The 18,581-nt window shown below is 37.4% G+C and overlaps 2 protein-coding genes across 20 annotated transcripts in view; one reads left to right on the top strand and one right to left on the bottom strand.

The window, feature by feature from the left end:
• The first annotated feature begins 6,949 nt into the window (after positions 1-6,949).
• myog (myogenin) lies at positions 6,950-11,832 on the top strand. 3 transcript variants are annotated; one of them, XM_058790725.1, is made up of 5 exons: positions 6,952-7,659; positions 9,114-9,169; positions 9,302-10,196; positions 10,940-11,045; positions 11,199-11,832. In XM_058790725.1, exons 3-5 carry the CDS (start codon positions 9,660-9,662, stop codon positions 11,315-11,317), a joined length of 762 nt encoding a protein of 253 aa, XP_058646708.1. In that variant the 5' UTR covers positions 6,952-7,659; positions 9,114-9,169; positions 9,302-9,659; the 3' UTR covers positions 11,318-11,832. The 3 variants fall into 3 exon arrangements, with proteins under 3 accessions (XP_058646710.1, XP_058646708.1, XP_058646709.1); XM_058790727.1 differs by lacking the exons at positions 10,940-11,045; positions 11,199-11,832 and having other exon boundaries at positions 6,950-7,659; positions 9,302-10,928; XM_058790726.1 differs by lacking the exon at positions 6,952-7,659 and having other exon boundaries at positions 9,115-10,196.
• A 1,223-nt stretch (positions 11,833-13,055) lies between these two features.
• ppfia4 (PTPRF interacting protein alpha 4) overlaps positions 13,056-18,581 on the bottom strand; it is a 105,791-nt gene continuing 100,265 nt past the window's right edge. For 6 of the 17 annotated variants that reach the window (XM_058790683.1, XM_058790686.1, XM_058790688.1 and 3 more), the window contains 3 exons: positions 15,558-15,738; positions 15,195-15,291; positions 13,056-13,881 (listed from right to left, as the gene is read on the bottom strand). In XM_058790683.1, coding sequence (XP_058646666.1) covers positions 15,230-15,291; positions 15,558-15,738 — 243 coding nt within the window. In that variant the 3' untranslated portion in view covers positions 13,056-13,881; positions 15,195-15,229. Of the gene's footprint in view, positions 13,882-15,194; positions 15,292-15,557; positions 15,739-16,135; positions 16,212-18,581 lie in introns of those variants that run through there. The other 11 variants (XM_058790696.1, XM_058790695.1, XM_058790693.1 and 8 more) reach the window with 6 other exon arrangements.

Raw genomic sequence — 18,581 nt, forward strand, 5'->3', positions numbered from 1 at the left:
ATTACAGTTTTTACTGTGCAGCCTTGTTGAGCATACTTTTTAAAAACATAACATTTTGAAGGTTGTGTGTGTGTGTGTAAAAGTATATAATAAATATATAAAGTATATAAAAGCATGTAAAATATGTAAAGTAAAAGTAAGAAAAGTATTTCACCTAGATGATACAGAATTATTTCTATAGCACATTTCATTTAATAAATAAAAAGCATGCTATTTTTTAAATTCATCTATACATTTTATTCTACCGTATGAAAGAACATCATATAAAATTCTCAAATTTCTTAGAATGTATCATGAAAAAAATATCAGTGGGTTGTTTTTATGTGTTGCATCAGCACTGCAAATCAGTCAGAACTCGGTGGGTTATTTAAAACACAATGATCCAAGCAACATTGGGGGGAAAAAACAAAAAACAGCTTAGTGTCTGAGCAGTGACACATCAGATGCCACAGTGCTGGCATAAACATGCCACAGACATGTCAGCACAACTACTACATAACTGTCATTCTGTGTTATCCCAACGCCCCACAAAAACACTCTGCAGCATGCCACTCTAACTGGCGACTCATAAAACTCGGTTCTGTCATAAACAAGCCTTCATGCTTTGAAACAATGACTATGAAGGTTGTGTCATGTTTTTGTAGGAAGCTGCCTTGACTGGAACCTGTCTTTGTTCATCAAGTTATTGAAGTCAGGGATATGCCTGGTATCTGTGTCACTTTCCTAGATTTGCATTCCAGTGACTGGGATGTTTACACTGGATTCCGTTTATGTCTCTTCAAGTAAGAGTAACCGTATCTGCATCATGGGCATTCTCACCCCGTCTTCAATGTTGTCTAACTATTTGGTCTCTCCAGAAACCGAAGTGCTAAATTTGTGCTCCTGATGACATGGGAGAAGGTCACTGGAGCCCAGAGTCAGATAAAAACAGTGAGGGACGAGCAGAGAAGCTTGTAGGCCATATTTTTACTCGCCGATAAAGCCTGGGACAAGGCTCAGCTTTCCTTAACGTCCTAACTGGAATCCAGACATGGAAGACAAACAAAATTAGGACCATTGCCGGCATAGTTTCCACAAAAACATTTGAATGCCGTCCCATCCCGGCCCCACCTTTTCAAACGAATGTCATATGCAAATAATGGTCACAAATGTTTATATCGAAAAGCGTCTTGATTTCTATGCATTCATCTATGGAATGATCGCTGTTAACTGCTGAGAATGAAAAATATCCTCCGACATACTGGAATGAGGAGGATGCATGTCTTTGAAATCTATAGTTTAAATTCCAAAGACTAATAGTAGGTTCATTCACTGTAGAGAAAAGTATTTAAAGGATGCTATTCCTGGATGTTCGTGGCATTGAGGCATCAGTGTAGGTCTGTGGGTGACAATCAAATGGAATTCAGCAGGAACACACACCCTGTTATGTGGAAAGCACAGAATACACATCCAATCTTGATTTTTGACCGGCACTGCAAACGAATCATAGGGAGGACAAAGGTGATCCATTTTTAGCATTAAATGGCCTACACGAGAAAATGCAGAGATCTTTTTTTCCATAAAGTCTCTTGAAGGGCATTGAAGCGTGTTACAGGGTTTAATGGGTTTGTCAGCTGTTCTGTGATGCTCTTGTCAAGAGGTGTTTCCACCAGCTTCCTACATGGACAGCCGCCATGATGGTGCTCTTAGAAAGTGATGTATCGTTAACGGCTTGTCTGGTCTATTTAAATGACCCATGAGAGGCCGCAGTCACATTGCCACAGTTTAAGAAGGTGATTAATAGTTTGCCATATGACTTTGGTACTGTTGTAGAATAAGCTACATGCTAATTTGACACAGTATGACTTATGGAAATAATTTATCCCTGAATGAGCTGAACGAAAGGATGACACTTCTGATGTTATAAAGAATGAAAGGAATTAGCTGTAAATATATTAATTTCCGTTAGGACATAACACAGTACAGTTCAAATTGAATCTTATACAGTTCAAACTTAAACTTACTTAAACTTAACTTTCAAACTAAATTCAAATCCTAAATTGTTACATTGTAAAATATTCCTGCACAAGGAATTTTCAATTCTTTTCAACATTGACAATATTAAGAAATATTTCTTGATTTCACCAAATCAGCACACAATATAGCACATTTAAATAAATTGTAGTCATTTTAAATGGTAACAATATTTAGGATTATGACTGTAATAATAATTTAGAACATTACTGTATTTACTATTTTTTAAACAAGTAAATGCAGCCCTAGTGAATATATGATGATCGCAAAAAGAATCACTTCTTCAATTCCGAGGCGTTGAGAATCGAGAGTTGAATTCAAAGTGTAGTCAACTTATCTGAAAGGCCAGATGTATCACATGACTTTACCCATTACATCGAACAGAAAACACAGGAAGAAAGCTAAATGATCATAACACGTACACTTGTCTACGCGACTCGTGTATTTGAAAAAGAGGTAAAGTCAACACATTTACAAAATTTTCAGATAAGTGATGACCGGTTCTTTTTGGACAGTTCGGCTCATTGAACCGGTTCAAAAAGCCGATTAATCCTACCTGGTCTCATGGCATTTACGTACCTGGGTGCACTTTTTAGCGTGACATGAAATATGTACCAATAAGTACATATCACTGCAGTTTCCAAAATAAATGAACATTTTCACACAAATTTACAGAGTTGCGATTAATAAAGCGTAATTTTCGTACAATTACTTGAAGAATATCATGCTATGACTTCAAAACAATATTAATATGCTGGGAGATTTGAAAACTGATGCTTTTGAACGTTAGCATTGCACACATCCAGCTTCATATCGATGGGTTTTCATACATGATAAGTTTGTTCGGTAGCTCACGGAGTACGAAGACGAACTTAGGAGACGAGAAGCACCGGTTCGAATCCCATGTAACTACGGTTCGACAAAGCAGTTAAAATCTGCGTAAAAGTTCCAATGGCACAGTTGCATCAGCTGATACGTTTTCATATCAGTTTCGCATTTGTTAACACTATTGGGTAGGTTTAGGGCTGGATTTGGTGTAGGGCATATTTCCAACATGATAGAGCATTAACCTTTAGCGACAGTCCCCGGATATTTGAATTCTGAACCGCCGCAATAGGTATCTGAAGCAACGTAATAAAAAACAGCAATAAGTACCAATATCTATGTTCACATATTGAACCTGTGTTTTAGCGCCACTCAGTGGACATTTCTATTTCAAACTGCGGCGAAACGTGCAGCAAGGTACGTAAAACGGTGTCGCACAAAAAGTGCGCAGAGGTATGTATTTTTATGAGACCAGGTTGGATTAATCGGTTCTTGGCGTCATCAAGCAATGATGTTACTATACAACTCATATAGCTGATTATCGCCCTTCATTCACTTAACTTAATGGTGTTTGTGGTCACAGTTTAATTTGTGAATCCTTTATTTCAGATACAACTGACCAATATTGACTAGCCTACAACTTGGATAAGATTCCTAAAAGTTTTGCACATCGAAGCACAAACACAGATATGTTCTAAAGTGTAAAGAAAGAATAAACCAGTCTCATAAACTCCTTGATTTCACTTAAACAACTTAAAATATAGTCTAATCTAATAAACTACAGTACAATTTATTTAGCCTACCTCTTTCAACAGAAAAGTTTTTGCAGCTTTCAGTGAAACGTTATTTAATAACAGCAGTTATAAGTGTATTTCCAGTTCGTGCCTCAGGCTTGCACAGTATTGTCAGCTCGATTATCAGAATCCTCGGCAAACTTTGACAGATGGCTGAACCGGCTCATTCGGTTCTTTTTAAGTCGAACGTGCTACTTCGGCTCTGCGTCCTGCTTCGTCAACCCAGAACTCAAGTTTGATTTTGTGAACTGGCTCAAAAGAATGATTTGTTCAAGAATCGAACATCACTATTTCAGACCTTCTCGAATGCTATCAGTATATCCTAACAGAGGCTTTCACTTCATCTGTTGTTGACTACCCTGGGATTTGACCTATATATTTTTAATAGGAAATATATTTTATTGTTTACTGATATATATATATTTTATCGCAGAACTGTTTACTGCGAGTTCTCACTTAACTTCACGTTTTGGGTATGCAGACATCTTCAGCAGATTAGAAACATACTTAAGTTAAGTTACTGTTAAGTATCATATTTCATGATGTTACATGTAATTTTATTTGTTTCTAATTTTTATAATCTTAAAAAGAAATACTTAAAAATATTGAAGCCGAAATAAAAGGTTAGCCTACTGTATTATTTTTTACATCATACATTAAAAACAGAAGAGACAAACAGAAGATGGAGGTGGAAGCACCAAATTGTTTTTATGTGGTATTCTTCTTTCCATTTCATACAGTGGGACCGATTTGTTTGTGGTCTCTTGGAGAGAGGCATTTACTAACAGTGAGTAGCGTGCCACTGAGGGGTGAGGCAGTCATGGAGCTCAGAGATCCAGGATCATTCCTGTGACTTAACATGACACCACTTGCACTAAGACACCGACAGCTGCACACGCACATGCTTTCCATTCTGTTTGTTGTAGAGGATTATAACCTGATAAAAGAGACCAGTGACTATCGTATTGTAAGGTCCTGTCAACTACTGTTTCTTTCTGACTGAGAGCCCTAAAGAAAGTACAAACACAGGTACTGATCAGTGTTATTTTAGTATTATTTTTATACTATTATAGTATTTAGTTTTATTTGTATATTTATTTAAATATGACTATAATAATAAAAAAAGAGATTCATTTCATTTAAGTTTTAGTAATTTTGCGGTTTTGTAATTTTTTCAAATTTATTTCAGTCATTTTAGTACTTCAATACAATTTTTTATTTTTTTTTATTTAGTTTTTCATTTAATATTTGTATTTTATTTCAGGCTTTTCAATTAATGAAAAAGATTTTATTAGTTATAGTTTTAGTTAATAATAACAACACTGGTACTAGTGGTCATACTGAAAACTGCATGAATGGAGGTATAGTTATTTAAATAATGTACACAAATTTAATTAAATCAAGCAAAACCTTATAATAACTGGTTGTCCATCCTCAAAAATCTGAAAAAAAACAAAATGTGAGCTGTTTGTTATTCTTGTTTTTTGACTAAACATCACTTTAGATAGATTTATGTTATGCAATTTTGCTTCTTTATTAAATTTAATTTGTTATCATATGTTTCTACTGTGAAACAGGATAAACTTGAAAAACAATTTTATTTATTTTATAGACAAACTGATGAGAAGACAGACTTACAAATGTTTTGACAGATAAACAGACCCCCGCTCAGTTTCTAGTGCCTTTTTTTGGCACTTACATCGGCCCCCAAAATATTTGGACACACAAATAACATTTAAAAATGTATAAATGCATAGATGATAAAATATTAAAACCAAGCAGCATTTGCAAACATGTGATGCTAGACTTTGCTTTTTTGTCCTTCTGTAAAATAAATGGCATTTCCTTTCAAATCTGATCTTACATAATCACAATCATACATTTTTAAGTGCATCTCAAGTGTCTAAACACTTTGTGGGGTCGCTGTATTTGACGAGGCATGCTTAGAAGTGCTTGAAAAGAGAGAGTCCCTGACAAACACCCCTGAACCTGTTGCTAGACCAGCTCTGCGCTGCAGTCCAGAGGATCCAAGCATCTGTTCCAGTCACTACTCCCTCTCCTAAAAGCAATAACGGAGGCCACAATATCTTTCTAGGGTTCGAGAGCCAAATATGAGTGAAGAGTGAGCATTCCAAGGCTAATGCAGCCACGTTCTGGGCATTTCTTCACAAGAAGCCAATTCCCCCTCTCTCCTCCTCCCTTTGTGCCAGCTGTCCTGCAATGTGCTGCTGCTTGTCAGTGAAGAGAAGTGGCGCACTGTTTTCAGTGACAGGGCAACACACCATGTCGCCTTACACCTAAGACCCTCTCAAATAGACTGATATCATCTGTCTGGTTGAGGATCTACTCAATCCCCCGTGATAAACCTGTGTTTCTAGCGTGCTTGCCGGTAGTCAGGCACACTTGAACTTGATACAGCTCATTGTGACTTTAAGTAGGTAAAGTCGAGGAAAACTATTGATTGCATAGTGATTGTTACTTCATGTAAGAGTTTTAAAGCTTAGAAACGGTGAATAAAATGTTAATGATTCAGTTAAATTCACACGAAAGTGGACAGTGGACTGGAACAGCATCAAGCTGTATATCATTTGAGCTATTTTATTATTTTTTTAGATGAAATGATGCTAAGATATTGCTGGTGTTTGGCAGTGCATTGCTATGCTGCTCTTTTGTCTTCTTCTTCTGACAAGAGCAATGGTCAATATATTATGGTCTGGTTCCTATAGATATAATTTGTGTTCTTTTTTTCCTGATTTTTATTTTCCCCAAGTAAAAAATGAAGGGGAAAAAGACATCTTCATATACTCTGGAATCTTTTACTGATATGTCTTAAATAATTTTACTACATGTTAACAAAACTGCTTACGCTCTTCAAAATAAAGGTGCTTCATGATGCCACATAAGAACTTTTTTGTCTAAATGGTTCCATAAAGAACCTTTAACATCTGAAGAACCTTTCTGTTTCGCAAAAGGTTCTTTGTCGCGAAAGATGGCTCTTCAGATTTAAAAAAGGTAAGAAAAAGATGGTTCTTTAAAGAACCTTTGACTGAATGGTTCTTTGTGGAACCAAAAATGGTTCTTCGATGGCATCGCTGTGAAGAACCTTTTAAGCACCTTTATTTTTAAGAGTGTACCCCCCTCATAAAATTGAAAAAAACTAGTTGTGATTATTATTGTTAAAACCATTTTACCTTGAAAATGTGTAATAAAATGTTTTAAAATTATTAAGAAGATATAAGATACTTTTTATTTGAAGAATGCTGTACATTTCTAAGATTCAACTCTAAGATAAAAACATCATCAAATAGTCTGCAATATTTTACTGGTAATTCTTAAATAATTGTACTATATGTTAACAAAACTGCTTAACTACTAATAATTAAAAAAAACATACTGAAAAAAGTAAAGGTTGGTTCTGATAAAATGTTATTTGGTGTGACTAATCAAAATTTATGAAGTATTAGTTGAGATTATTATTGTTAAAACCATTTTACTAAAACTTTTTTGGTAACTGTATATGTTTTTCAGAACTATATGAAACTGAGGTGAATACAAAGAATACTGTACATTTCTAAGATTTTTTTTTTCTTTTTCCAAAAGATATTAATCACAGAAATTCTTATTTTTGACACCCCTTTTGAGCAAGACAACTGTGTTATATCATTAGCAACTTGACCTCTTTACCAAAAATGCTGAGAAAGTTCTTTCCTCTTCAGCAAGAGTTCCAGGGTGGTGTGTGTGTGTGTGTGTGTGTGTAGTTGCATGGACCTGTCACCCTGCCATCCTCTGTTTCTGCTGACAGTAGGCTGAGGGAAGGTCTGGGGTGAGTGACTCGGACACACTGCTCTCCTGCAGCCTGGACCGCCACAGAGGCCCCATTGTGCTCCTCAACCATCAGTGATCATCCATCACATTTTAACCTGACAGCCAACTGCACAGCCTCCTAATCCTGCCAAGGATGGAAGCTTGGGTTACCATGACGAGAGCACTGTGGGGCGTCCCGTTTCAGACCTGTACTGGACAGAAGGTACCTTTAAGTTCTGAAACAGGTCCCCCAATTTTACACTTGTAAACTATAGAAGAGTAAGGAAACAGTCAAATATTTTAAGGGTCACTTTCACAAATAACATTGTAGAAGTGTTCAGCATAGGAAAAATATCAAAGTGAAAAACTCCCTTTGCCATCTACAGTACTTCATGAACCTTGAATAGCTGTGGTGGTGTCAGTAACCATAAATAAGCCTGTGGATTCATTATGGGACATAGCGGAAACTCCTCTGAATTAGCATGTGAGCAATGAGCCCAGATGAGTCCATTAGGGATTTCCAACGTCCGGAGAGCCTACCTCACTTTTTGGGGTCAGGGACAACAAAGGTCTAGCTTACTGAACCAATGCCGGACATTACACAGAGGAATTTATAGATGCTATACTATACACTTCACTATTACTATAAAGATTTAAAAAAATAAAAATAAAAAAATAAATAAATAAAATGACCAATTTAAAATGTTTGTATTTTTATATATTATTTCTATATTAAAATGTGATTTATCATATTCCCAACACATTATAATATAATACACACACACACACACACACACACACACACACACACACACACACACACACACACACATATATATATATATATATATATATATATATATATATATGTATGTATGTATTATATTATGTGTTGGGAATATGATAAATCACATAACAAATATATATATATATATAATTAAACATTATTAATATATTATTAGTAATAAGTTATTTACTATATTATAATTTTATAATAAAAATGCATTATTATTATTATTATTATTATTATTGACAAAAGCAAATTATTACTAAATAAGCAAATAATGATTGAGAAAGGTTAAAAAGACTGGCATAACAAAAGCTGAAATATATAATATTATAAATAATATATACATTAATTTTACATTTATATTTATTATATTACCAAAACATCATATGAAGATTGAGTGATTAATACATTTATAATTATTATTTTGTTATTATTACATTATCAAACATTTGTATTAATATATTATTATTAATAAGTTATTTACTATATTATTATATTTTATAATAAAAATGCATTATTATGATTACTATGCATTACTATGCTGCTTGTACAGCACTTTGGTCTGCAGGTGCAGTTGTAAGGTGCTCTATAAATAAAATGAATGAATGAATGAATGAATGAATGAATGATTATTATTATTATTATCATCATCAACAACAACAATAACAGCAAATTACTAAAACAAATAATTATTGAGAAAGGTTCAGAAAAAGACTGGCAAAACAAAAACTGAAATATATATATATTATTATATTAATATAAATATAATATATATTTCAGCTTTTGTTATGCCAGTCATTTTCTGAACCTCTCTCAATCAATATATACATATTGATATATAACAGTCATAAAGTATAAAACATTTATCTTAATCTTTTTCCAAACAGACACCCTCAATAATGAATTGCTGCAGCCAAGTTATAGAAACATGGAACTGTTGATAGTAAGTGTGCCAAATTTTTCAGCTTTGGAAGAGAAGGTGATACTGTCTGACAAGGACTTAGACCAGTTAATTAAGGAGCCATAGTGGATCTTTCATATCTGCTGTATTCTGTTTGATTTCCATGGCTCTCAGATCATGTTCCTGGACTTTCAACAGCGGCCTGACGCCATTCTCGAAGCAAACCGGTCCCAAATCCCCAGAAGATTGGGGAATGAAAAGAGATGTAAAGTTTAGATGTGTGGCAACAGCTAAACGCAGGGTCAGGTTTCTCAGAGCCCTGGCTATATTTAACCTACTGATCTAACACCAGGCAGAGAGTTTAAATGCCACCACTGCAGTTGGTGTGGAGCAGTTGTTGTCCACAGATCTTCTTCAGCACGAGCTCAGCTCCGGGGGGAAACACCCACACACGCTTGCAAGAACCGCAAAGGACCTATAACACTTTCAGAGAAGACAGAGCAGAGCCGGTGGACTCTAATTCCAGCAAGACATGGAGCTTTTCGAGACCAACCCCTACTTCTTCGCAGACCAGCGTTTTTACGAAGGTGGCGATAACTTCTTCCAGTCAAGGCTGACTGGAGGCTTTGATCAAGCAGGATATCAGGACCGAAGCTCCATGGTGGGCTTGTGTGGTGACGGAAGGCTGCTGTCAAACGGAGTGGGGTTGGAGGACAAACCATCTCCATCATCTAGCCTCGGTCTGTCCATGTCTCCTCACCAGGAGCAGCAGCACTGTCCGGGTCAGTGTCTGCCCTGGGCCTGCAAGGTGTGTAAGCGCAAATCGGTGACCATGGATCGACGGAAAGCCGCCACTTTGAGGGAGAAGAGGAGGTTGAAGAAAGTCAACGAGGCCTTTGAGGCTCTTAAGAGGAGCACGCTCATGAATCCCAACCAGAGGCTGCCTAAGGTGGAGATCCTGCGCAGCGCCATCCAGTACATCGAGAGACTCCAGGCGCTGGTCAGCTCTCTCAACCAGCAGGAACATGAGCAGGGAAACATGCATTACAGAGCCGCGGCTCCTCAAGGGGTGAGTGAAGCTCGGCGAATCAGGGGCAGGTGTACAGTGGGCTTTACATACGCTGTCAACCAGGACTGTACTTTTTAACAGTTCAAGGTCATTGGAAAGTGCTTTACATTAATTATGCAGTTTTGTGGGCATTTAATTAATTCATATTTCTTTTGAAAATAAACCCATTCCCAAACCCATAAAAACAAAAAAAAAAAAAAAAAAACTAAGCTATATTTTGTCATTCACTCAATGACAAGATGACAGTAAATTCAGAAATGAAGAATGCATTGAAAAAAATGAATAAATTTAATAACATAAGAAATACAAAAAAATATTAAATTGCATTTTGTCATACATTCATTAATTGATATTATTTGTCGGTAAAGTCAGACATTTAAAGCTAAATACAGCCTTAAATGCAGAATACTTTGCAAAAAAAAAAAAAAAGGAACAAGAAGAAAGGTTACTTGTTTATTAAAATTCAATTTAAAAATGAACGAATTTGATTTTCTCATTCATTCATTGAGAATATTTGACAAAATAAAATATTTCAATAAAATAAAAATAAAAATGTCACAGTATTTCATGTTTCTGTTTTTAAAAACATTAGACTGCCCATATAAAATCAATCAAACCAAATGTGTGAAGGATAATAGGTTGCTGTGTGCAGTGTTTGATTCATGGCTGCTTTATAATGGTCGTGAGGGATAGCTAGTGATGTGACTGACAGTAGTGTGTGTGTGTGTGTGTGTGTGTAACAGATGTCGTCCTCTAGCGATCAGGGCTCTGGCAGCACCTGCTGTAGCAGTCCAGAGTGGAGCAGTGCGTCTGAGCACTGCGCCCCCGCCTACAGCTCCACCCATGAGGGTAAGACCACCACATCTACACTAACTAGCCTGACATTTGAAAACTTCCATTAAGCCACATAAAAATGTAATTATTTTTTAAATAAAGCATAAAAAAGTGAGTTCTGAACGACTTGCCTGGCAAACATGTGACAGAGTTCTCTAATTTCCTCAGATCTCCTGAATGACGACTCCTCAGAGCAAACCAACCTGAGGTCTCTGACGTCTATTGTGGACAGCATTACAGGAACAGAGGTGACTCCGGTCCCCTATTCAGTAGACATAAGCAAATAAATGAGGAGGGTGACACCACCGTTATGTTCAGACCACCTTTCACTGACCATAACAGCACTATCTGTAACACCCAAGGTGAATGAAGTAGCTTTTAAAAGTTAAGCCTTGGGGGCTTAATTTCCAGACAAATCTTGAGGTCCATATGATTATATTTCCAAATGTTTCTTATATCTGTGGGAATAAGAACGAATTTCAGATCAGCCTAATTCCTGCTTAAACTTCAGACAGGCCGATTCATAAATTCATAGTTTGTCCTTTTTCCCTGTTGATTCCTATATTTTCATTCTGTTTGTGTGTGCTTTATGCTTACCAACAACAACAAAAAAAATTTGTGGGTCCAATGTTTTACTTCTGGTTTTGACCAATTTCTGCTTAATTTAAACTAGCTCTGAATGCCAGTCATGTAAATATGTTCCTATTTTCTACAGAGTGGATTTGTTATTTTATTTTGTATTTTTCTGTGTGTTTGGAATAATTTATTTAACTTTTATAATAAAGATTGTTGTGTATTTGTATATATTCATTTTCTTTGCCCTTTAAAGAACTTTTTTTTTTTTAAATCTGCTGATATTTTCCCAGCAATCTCTAAAATATGACTTTGGTTTTAGACTTGTGTGCAAGAAAGCACCAAATACACAAATAAAAATCCATGAAATGATTTATAATACATAAGGTAAATATTTATTTTATATATTCATATATAATTATTTGTGACAGCTTTTTACATTTAAAGTGAAAAAGAAAAAAAAACCTCAACAGTTGCTGAGCGGTACTAAACAAACATCACATTCAAAGAAAAAAAAAATCTCACTTGTTCGACCACATGCTTTGTGGAATCTGCATCTACTCTATACAGAATTATATACATAAATCAGCTATTTACACACACACACAACATGCACACAAAAGAGAAAGAGCTTGTGAGGGGGCTAGAGAGAGAGAGAGAGAGAAAGAGAGAGACTTGCACCTGTTTTACAGTTCACATTACTGTCAAGAGCTACAGAAACAAATTAGCGTAAAAATGACCATCACAGAAGAACACGCTGCAAAGCAAGAGGCTTCAGTTACTCCACCACCGTCGCATCAGGGAAACGCTTGGTCCTCATCAAGGCATTTTTTTTAGGAAGCCACTAAAAGATCTAATAGATATTCAGCGAGCACGCCGAACATTAAAAACCAAGCAGAACCAACTAAACTGGCTGTGAAAAGCTAGGCACAATTGGCAGATCGAGGCTTAAAAAAGAGCAGCACACCACAGGATTTCAAGTTCAAGTGTTTGATTGGTGATATATTCCTTCAGATCTGTGGTAATGATGACAGAGTGAGAAAGAGAGGCAAAAGATGCTACAGTGATTGTCAAGTTTAGTGGCATGCATGCTCCAGCGGACGCCCCAATGCCAACAGTGACCCACACAGCACAAACAAGGCTTGATCATCAATCATTCATTTAATAGGATAGAATTATTTTAAGAATGACAATGATGATTTTTTTGTGTATAAAATGAAAAAAAACAGTCATTTATATTAATACTTCTTTTTTTTTTTAATAGAGAGCACTTTTTAAAGAACATGATTTGTCAGCATTGTGTAACACTTATAATACACATACACACGTTTCCACACATTACAGTAGCTGCCACAATAGCACGATACATCCTGTGAATTACAGAAAATACTGTCTTAAAAAAAAGAAAAGAAACGCCCAACAGACTGGCACACGCTCTTAACTGGTTTGGTAGGTAGGTTGCTCGAGAATCATTTCCTCCCGTTGTGATGCTGAATTTCAAGTGGCGAAGATCATGTTTGTTCGCAGGTCCTACATTTTTTTTTTTTTCTCCTGATGCTAAGTGAACTGAAGTCTATTGCTTTCCCTGATGCTCAACAATATTTAGCATCATGGCTTTATACGATCTCAGAGTCCTGGAAGTGTATTACGTGGATAAGCACTGCTGATGTGAACACAAACGCACGTTTCTCCAGTCACCACTGGTGTAAGACACCGACTATATACACAACACCGTTCTAGCAGACGGAGCTGTCTAACCGACAGGAAACAGTCACAACTGAGACTTTAAAATTCATATGATATATTCATCTCCATATACAAGTCTGATATATATTTCCATAAAAAACATAATAGCATAATTTTCTGTTTTTCATATATACAGAGACGTTGATTAATATTTTGCATAACCAAAGGGGAGAAAGCTTTATATAGTAAAATGCCAATGGCACACCCAAAGGAGCAGACTATAGCATTGACAGACTACAGGGCCAAGTACACCAGTTAAGTACGACCACCACAAAGACTATAGAACCGGGATTACTGGGAAACGACTGATAGGACGAAATTTCTCTGCTATGCGTTCCACGCGTTCAGAGTTCAAAATTCATCTTTCTGGCCCCCTCTATTGCACGGTGTCCAAGAAAGCTCTGGTGTTGTTGAGGACAGGGGAGGGGCGGAGGTTAACCCTTCCCTCATCCTTTCAAGGTGTCCCCAGATTTTGGCATATTTCATTCTCGAAAGGCCGCAAGCATGTGTCCGTACAGGTAGTGGGAATGCACTGGCAGGGAAATGAGAGGATAACAGAAGCAAAATCATATTTCTTTAAAAAGAAAGTATATTCAGGGTTCGATACAAGTTAATGTAACATGTCAGTCGATAAAAAAGCAATCAGGACAGTGTAAACACAAGCTGTCAGCTACTTCTTTACCTCAAGTCATGTGTCTGTTGATGTACTGGCAACACCTACAAATCATCATGTTATTTTATTGCGGAATTCATGCTTTAATAAAATGATAAGCTTAACATTTAGCCTTTTAACTCTCTAGATGCTGGTTGGTATTTATATCTGGTGTCATGGGCTATACACAGAATGCATTTTGGTCTTTAAAAATGCCACATGGAGGGCAGCCGAATTAAAAAAAATGCAAGTGTTTTTTTAAAAGTTGAGCTTCTTTAAACTTTTTAGAGTGCCGTTTTAATGCGCAAAACACTGCAAAAGATGCAAGAGCTCAATGCAAATATAGTGGGCAGTGGAATAAAAGAAATCAATCTTCTAGAATGCTGCAAGAGACACAAGCGACACAAGATATTTAACACGTTTACATAGAAAAACAACTGAGAAGCAGAATGCCTGTGTGAACAACTTATAAGTGCACTAAAACAGGGCAGCAGAATGAAAAAAGAAAAGAAAAAGGTCTACAGATGCGTTTTTAAAAGTTGAATTTCTTTTAACTTGAGCATTGTGTTTTTAGAATGCGGTGTCATGCAGAAGATACAATTGCAACTGTCAAACACGCTCGTTTAGAGCATGTTTACATAAATTTAAAAAAAAATAGAGAAGCATCGAAGTGTAATGAAAAAATGCTAAGTGTGTGAATGGCCCATTTGTGTAACTGCAATTTCTATTTTAGTTAATAGTTCTTTGTGTTAACCAACATTATGCCACAAATTCTAATGATTGTACCAAACTTGTACCAAACCCTGAAGAACACTGACATAATTACAAAATGTGACATTTAAATACCTCATAATTACACAAACTAAATATATACTTGAATAAATGATGTACAGAGAAAAACAGTCATGAGCTCACGTTCATATAATCCATGAGACTGAATAAATATGCATGAAAGGACACTGAAAATTGAAATCAAATAATGGAGTAATAATGCATTCATTTACAATAGAGTTGCTGCATGTTCCGATTGGTTACTAGGTGGATTATATGAACTTTCATTCAGTTTAAGCTACTTAAATTTTACACAAAAGAAAACTGATCATTCATGTATTGAATGAAAAGTAACCAAGGAATGAATCTGAGCATCATTAAACATCACTAACTGAGCAGAGAGGCTGCAGTGACCAGCTTACCTGTTAGTGTGAGTGCAGTGATTAGTAAAAGCAAGTTAGCAGGAGTAAGTCCTGACAGCTGAGGGGTCTAGTCTCTGCGGGGCCGGGGGACCGGCTGCTGAACCACAGAGACACAGAGGGGAGAAAACATGCAGTGACAAGCTGAATGACCCTGACCTGTGCCATTAATATTAGTTACTTTCAACACATGCTTTCACAGTCAAATGCATTCATGTTTTGCAATTAGTGCTGCAAGATAAACTGTAAAAGAGTTAGAGAAGGCACTACTTGTTAGTACTGTACTGCAACCATTGAAGAGCAATGTGTTAATGGCAATGCTGAACTCACTTCACCCTTGTAAAACACCCTGCCCCCCCTTTCTACCTTCTGGTTGCAGCTGTTTCTTGGGCACAGCAGCCATAGAGGGGGGAATGGACATGGTGTTGAGGCGGAAGCCAGCGGGAAGAGTCTCTATGGACCCTGGCATCATACCCAGGCCCTGGCCTTCCCTCGGCCTGAAGCGCTTACGCCACGATGGAGACCTTCGGAACGACTTGTCATCACTCTGTTGAAAGGAATGACATCACAACAACTGGGTTAAGATACTGTTTAAAACTATGACTGCACCAACATGTGTGTTATTTATCACAATGATAATTTCCTAGTTCTAAAGGGAACAAATGTCAACATTAATGATGTGCAGTGCAACCCTATCAGGCTGCAGACAAGCACTCCCAGCTTATTGCTGTGTCACAAAATGGCCATTTTAAAACAAATAAGAATAACAAATACTCTAGTTTATGTTTGTTTCATTTGAAAAATCTGTCACACAGATAAAGTAAACACAAACAAATAAATACTTCTATTTTATGTTTCTGTTTCACTTAAAAAAAAAAAAAAAAAAGCTGTTACAAAAGACAAAATAAACAAAAATAAATGAATAAATAAATATTTCTATTTACTTTGTTTCTGTCACGGTTGAGCACTGTGACGAGACGAGGAACGAGGAAACGAGAGGTAAACTTCAAAATAAACAGTCTTTGATCCAAAATCCAAAAGGGGGATACACAAGGCAGGGAGAGACTCACAGGAAACACAACATCAACAATCAATACCGGACGCTACACTAAGGAAAACACAGGGCTTAAGTAGCTCAAATTAAACGAGATAATTAACAAACACAGGAGGATACTAATGAACTAAATGAAACAATGAGGACAGGAACAGGAAGTTAACAAAATATGGGCATAATGACACAAGAGGGAAAACTAGGAACACATGGGAGGAAAACAAGACACAGGACTGACATTACTCCCCCCTCCCGGAAGGTGCGTCCATGGAGCCATGGCGGAGCAGGGAGCTCAGGAGGCCATGGCGGAGCAGACAGTTCAGGCTGCCATGGCAGAGCGGTCTTCGTGGACGTGGCCTCATCCTTCGCCCCGGCCTCTACGACCGGAGCCCTATAACACCCCCCCCATAACACCCGATGTACTTGTTACATCGTAAGAAGAATGGCATCTACGCTAATATTAGTCTGTTTCTTTCTTAGTCTGAGATCACCGTAGCCACCCGATCCAGTCCGTATCCAGATCAGATGGTGAATCAGCACCTAGAGACGACCTCTACAGCCCTTAACATCAGCGGAGATCAGGACACCTAGATGAGCCCCAGAGACAGATCCCCAGTGAGGACCTTGTCACCTAGACAGCCATCGGGACAAGACCTCAGGAACCAGATGAGTCCTTTACACGATCTGACTTTGCTGCAGTTGGAATTGAACTGCTGGTTCGTCTGGTCAGAGTAGAACTGGCCCCCGACTGAGCCTGGTTTCTCCCAAGGTTTTTTTCTCCATTCTGTCACAGACGGAGTTTTGCTTCCTTGCCGCTGTCGCCTCTGGCTTGCTTAGTTGGGGACACTTAATTTCCAGCGAAATTGTCAACTTGATTGCACAGATACTAATTAAACTGAACTGAGCTGGACGATGACATCACTGAATTCAATAATGAAATGCCTTTAACTGAAAATTGAGTGTTTAATCTTGTCATTTTACATTATTGACACCATTTTCCAATTTTGATATTGGAAAGTTGCTTTGACACAATCTGTATTGTTAAAAGCGCTATATAAATAAAGGTGACTTGAGGAAAATTATGGGATCTGAGGCCCTCCGTGGGCTAAACTCAGGAACAGGAGCCCTCTCGGGGCTATCCACAGGAACAGGAGCCCTCTTTGGGCTAGGCTCAGAATCTGAGGCCCTCTCTGGGCCAGACATGAGACCAGCAGCCCTCCTTGGGCTGAGTGTGGTGACAGGGGCCCTCTCAGGAACCTCTTCCATCGAGGCAACAAGAGAAGCAAGCGGTTTGGGAATGGCAGCCTGCTTCTGAAGAACCCCAACAGACAAGGCAAGACCGACTAGAATTGTTCCTGTGGACAATAATTCAGGGGACATGACTTGACTCTGGTCAGGGGCTGGAGCCTGCACTGTCCAGCTTAGTCCCTTGGTGTCTGGGAGGTCCACGGGGCGATGGTAGTTGGCCCCGTGCCAGAACAGTGAGTTGACGGTTGCGTGAGCCCTGGTGTACTCCACAAACGGGAGATATCTGCGGGCCAAGGTGATGAACCGCACGGCGGTTTCCATGCCGTGGGGAGAAAAAAAAACGGAAAACAAAACAAGGAGAAGGGGCGCTGCTTACTCTACTGTTTTGGTCTGGTATTCTGTCACAGTTGAGCATTGTGACGAGATGAGGAATGAGGAAACGAGAGGTAAACTTCAAAATAAACAGTCTTTGATCCAAAATCCAAAACGGGGATACACAAGGCAGGGAGAGACTCACAGGAAATACAACATCAACAATCAATACCGGACACTACACTAAGGAAAACACAGGGCTTAAGTAACTTAAATTAAACAAGATAATTAACAAACACAGGTGGATACTAATGAACTAATAATGAAACAATGAGGACAGGATCAGGAAGATGGGCTTAATGACACAAGATGGAAAACTAGGAACACATGGGAGGAAAACACAAGACACAGGACTGACAGTTTCATTTAACATTTAAAATGTAATTTTTATTTATTTTTTTCCTATTTTACATTTGTTTCCTTTTAAAAACTTGTATTCAAAAAGCTTTGAAAAGCTGCATTCAAATCTCAAGATGTTTTTCACTGTAGACATCCATACATTAAAATGACGATTGTTTAAATATATAAAATAAAATGATTGGTACCTGATATACAAATGAAAATCGACTTCATCAGTTTCTTAAAATGACTAAATAAGATGACACAATCATGAACGATTGTGATTGCTCCACTTTGAACAGTGCTGACAAAAGTAACTAAATCGTGAAAGTCTCTTTCTTAGTACATTAGAAGCTCTAGTCTATATTTTGCAGGTGATT

The sequence above is a fragment of the Onychostoma macrolepis genome, chromosome 11 (assembly GCF_012432095.1).
Source record: "Onychostoma macrolepis isolate SWU-2019 chromosome 11, ASM1243209v1, whole genome shotgun sequence".
Lineage (NCBI taxonomy): Eukaryota > Metazoa > Chordata > Actinopteri > Cypriniformes > Cyprinidae > Onychostoma > Onychostoma macrolepis.

What these genes read in the sequence shown, in the direction of transcription:
- myog (XM_058790725.1), top strand. Translation starts at nt 9,660, where the DNA reads ATGGAGCTTTTCGAGACCAACCCCTACTTCTTCGCAGACCAGCGTTTT. An exon ending in GAGCCGCGGCTCCTCAAGGG is followed by an intron (nt 10,197 to 10,939) that starts GTGAGTGAAGCT and finishes TGTGTGTAACAG; the next exon opens with ATGTCGTCCTCTAGCGATCA. An exon ending in CTACAGCTCCACCCATGAGG is followed by an intron (nt 11,046 to 11,198) that starts GTAAGACCACCA and finishes TAATTTCCTCAG; the next exon opens with ATCTCCTGAATGACGACTCC.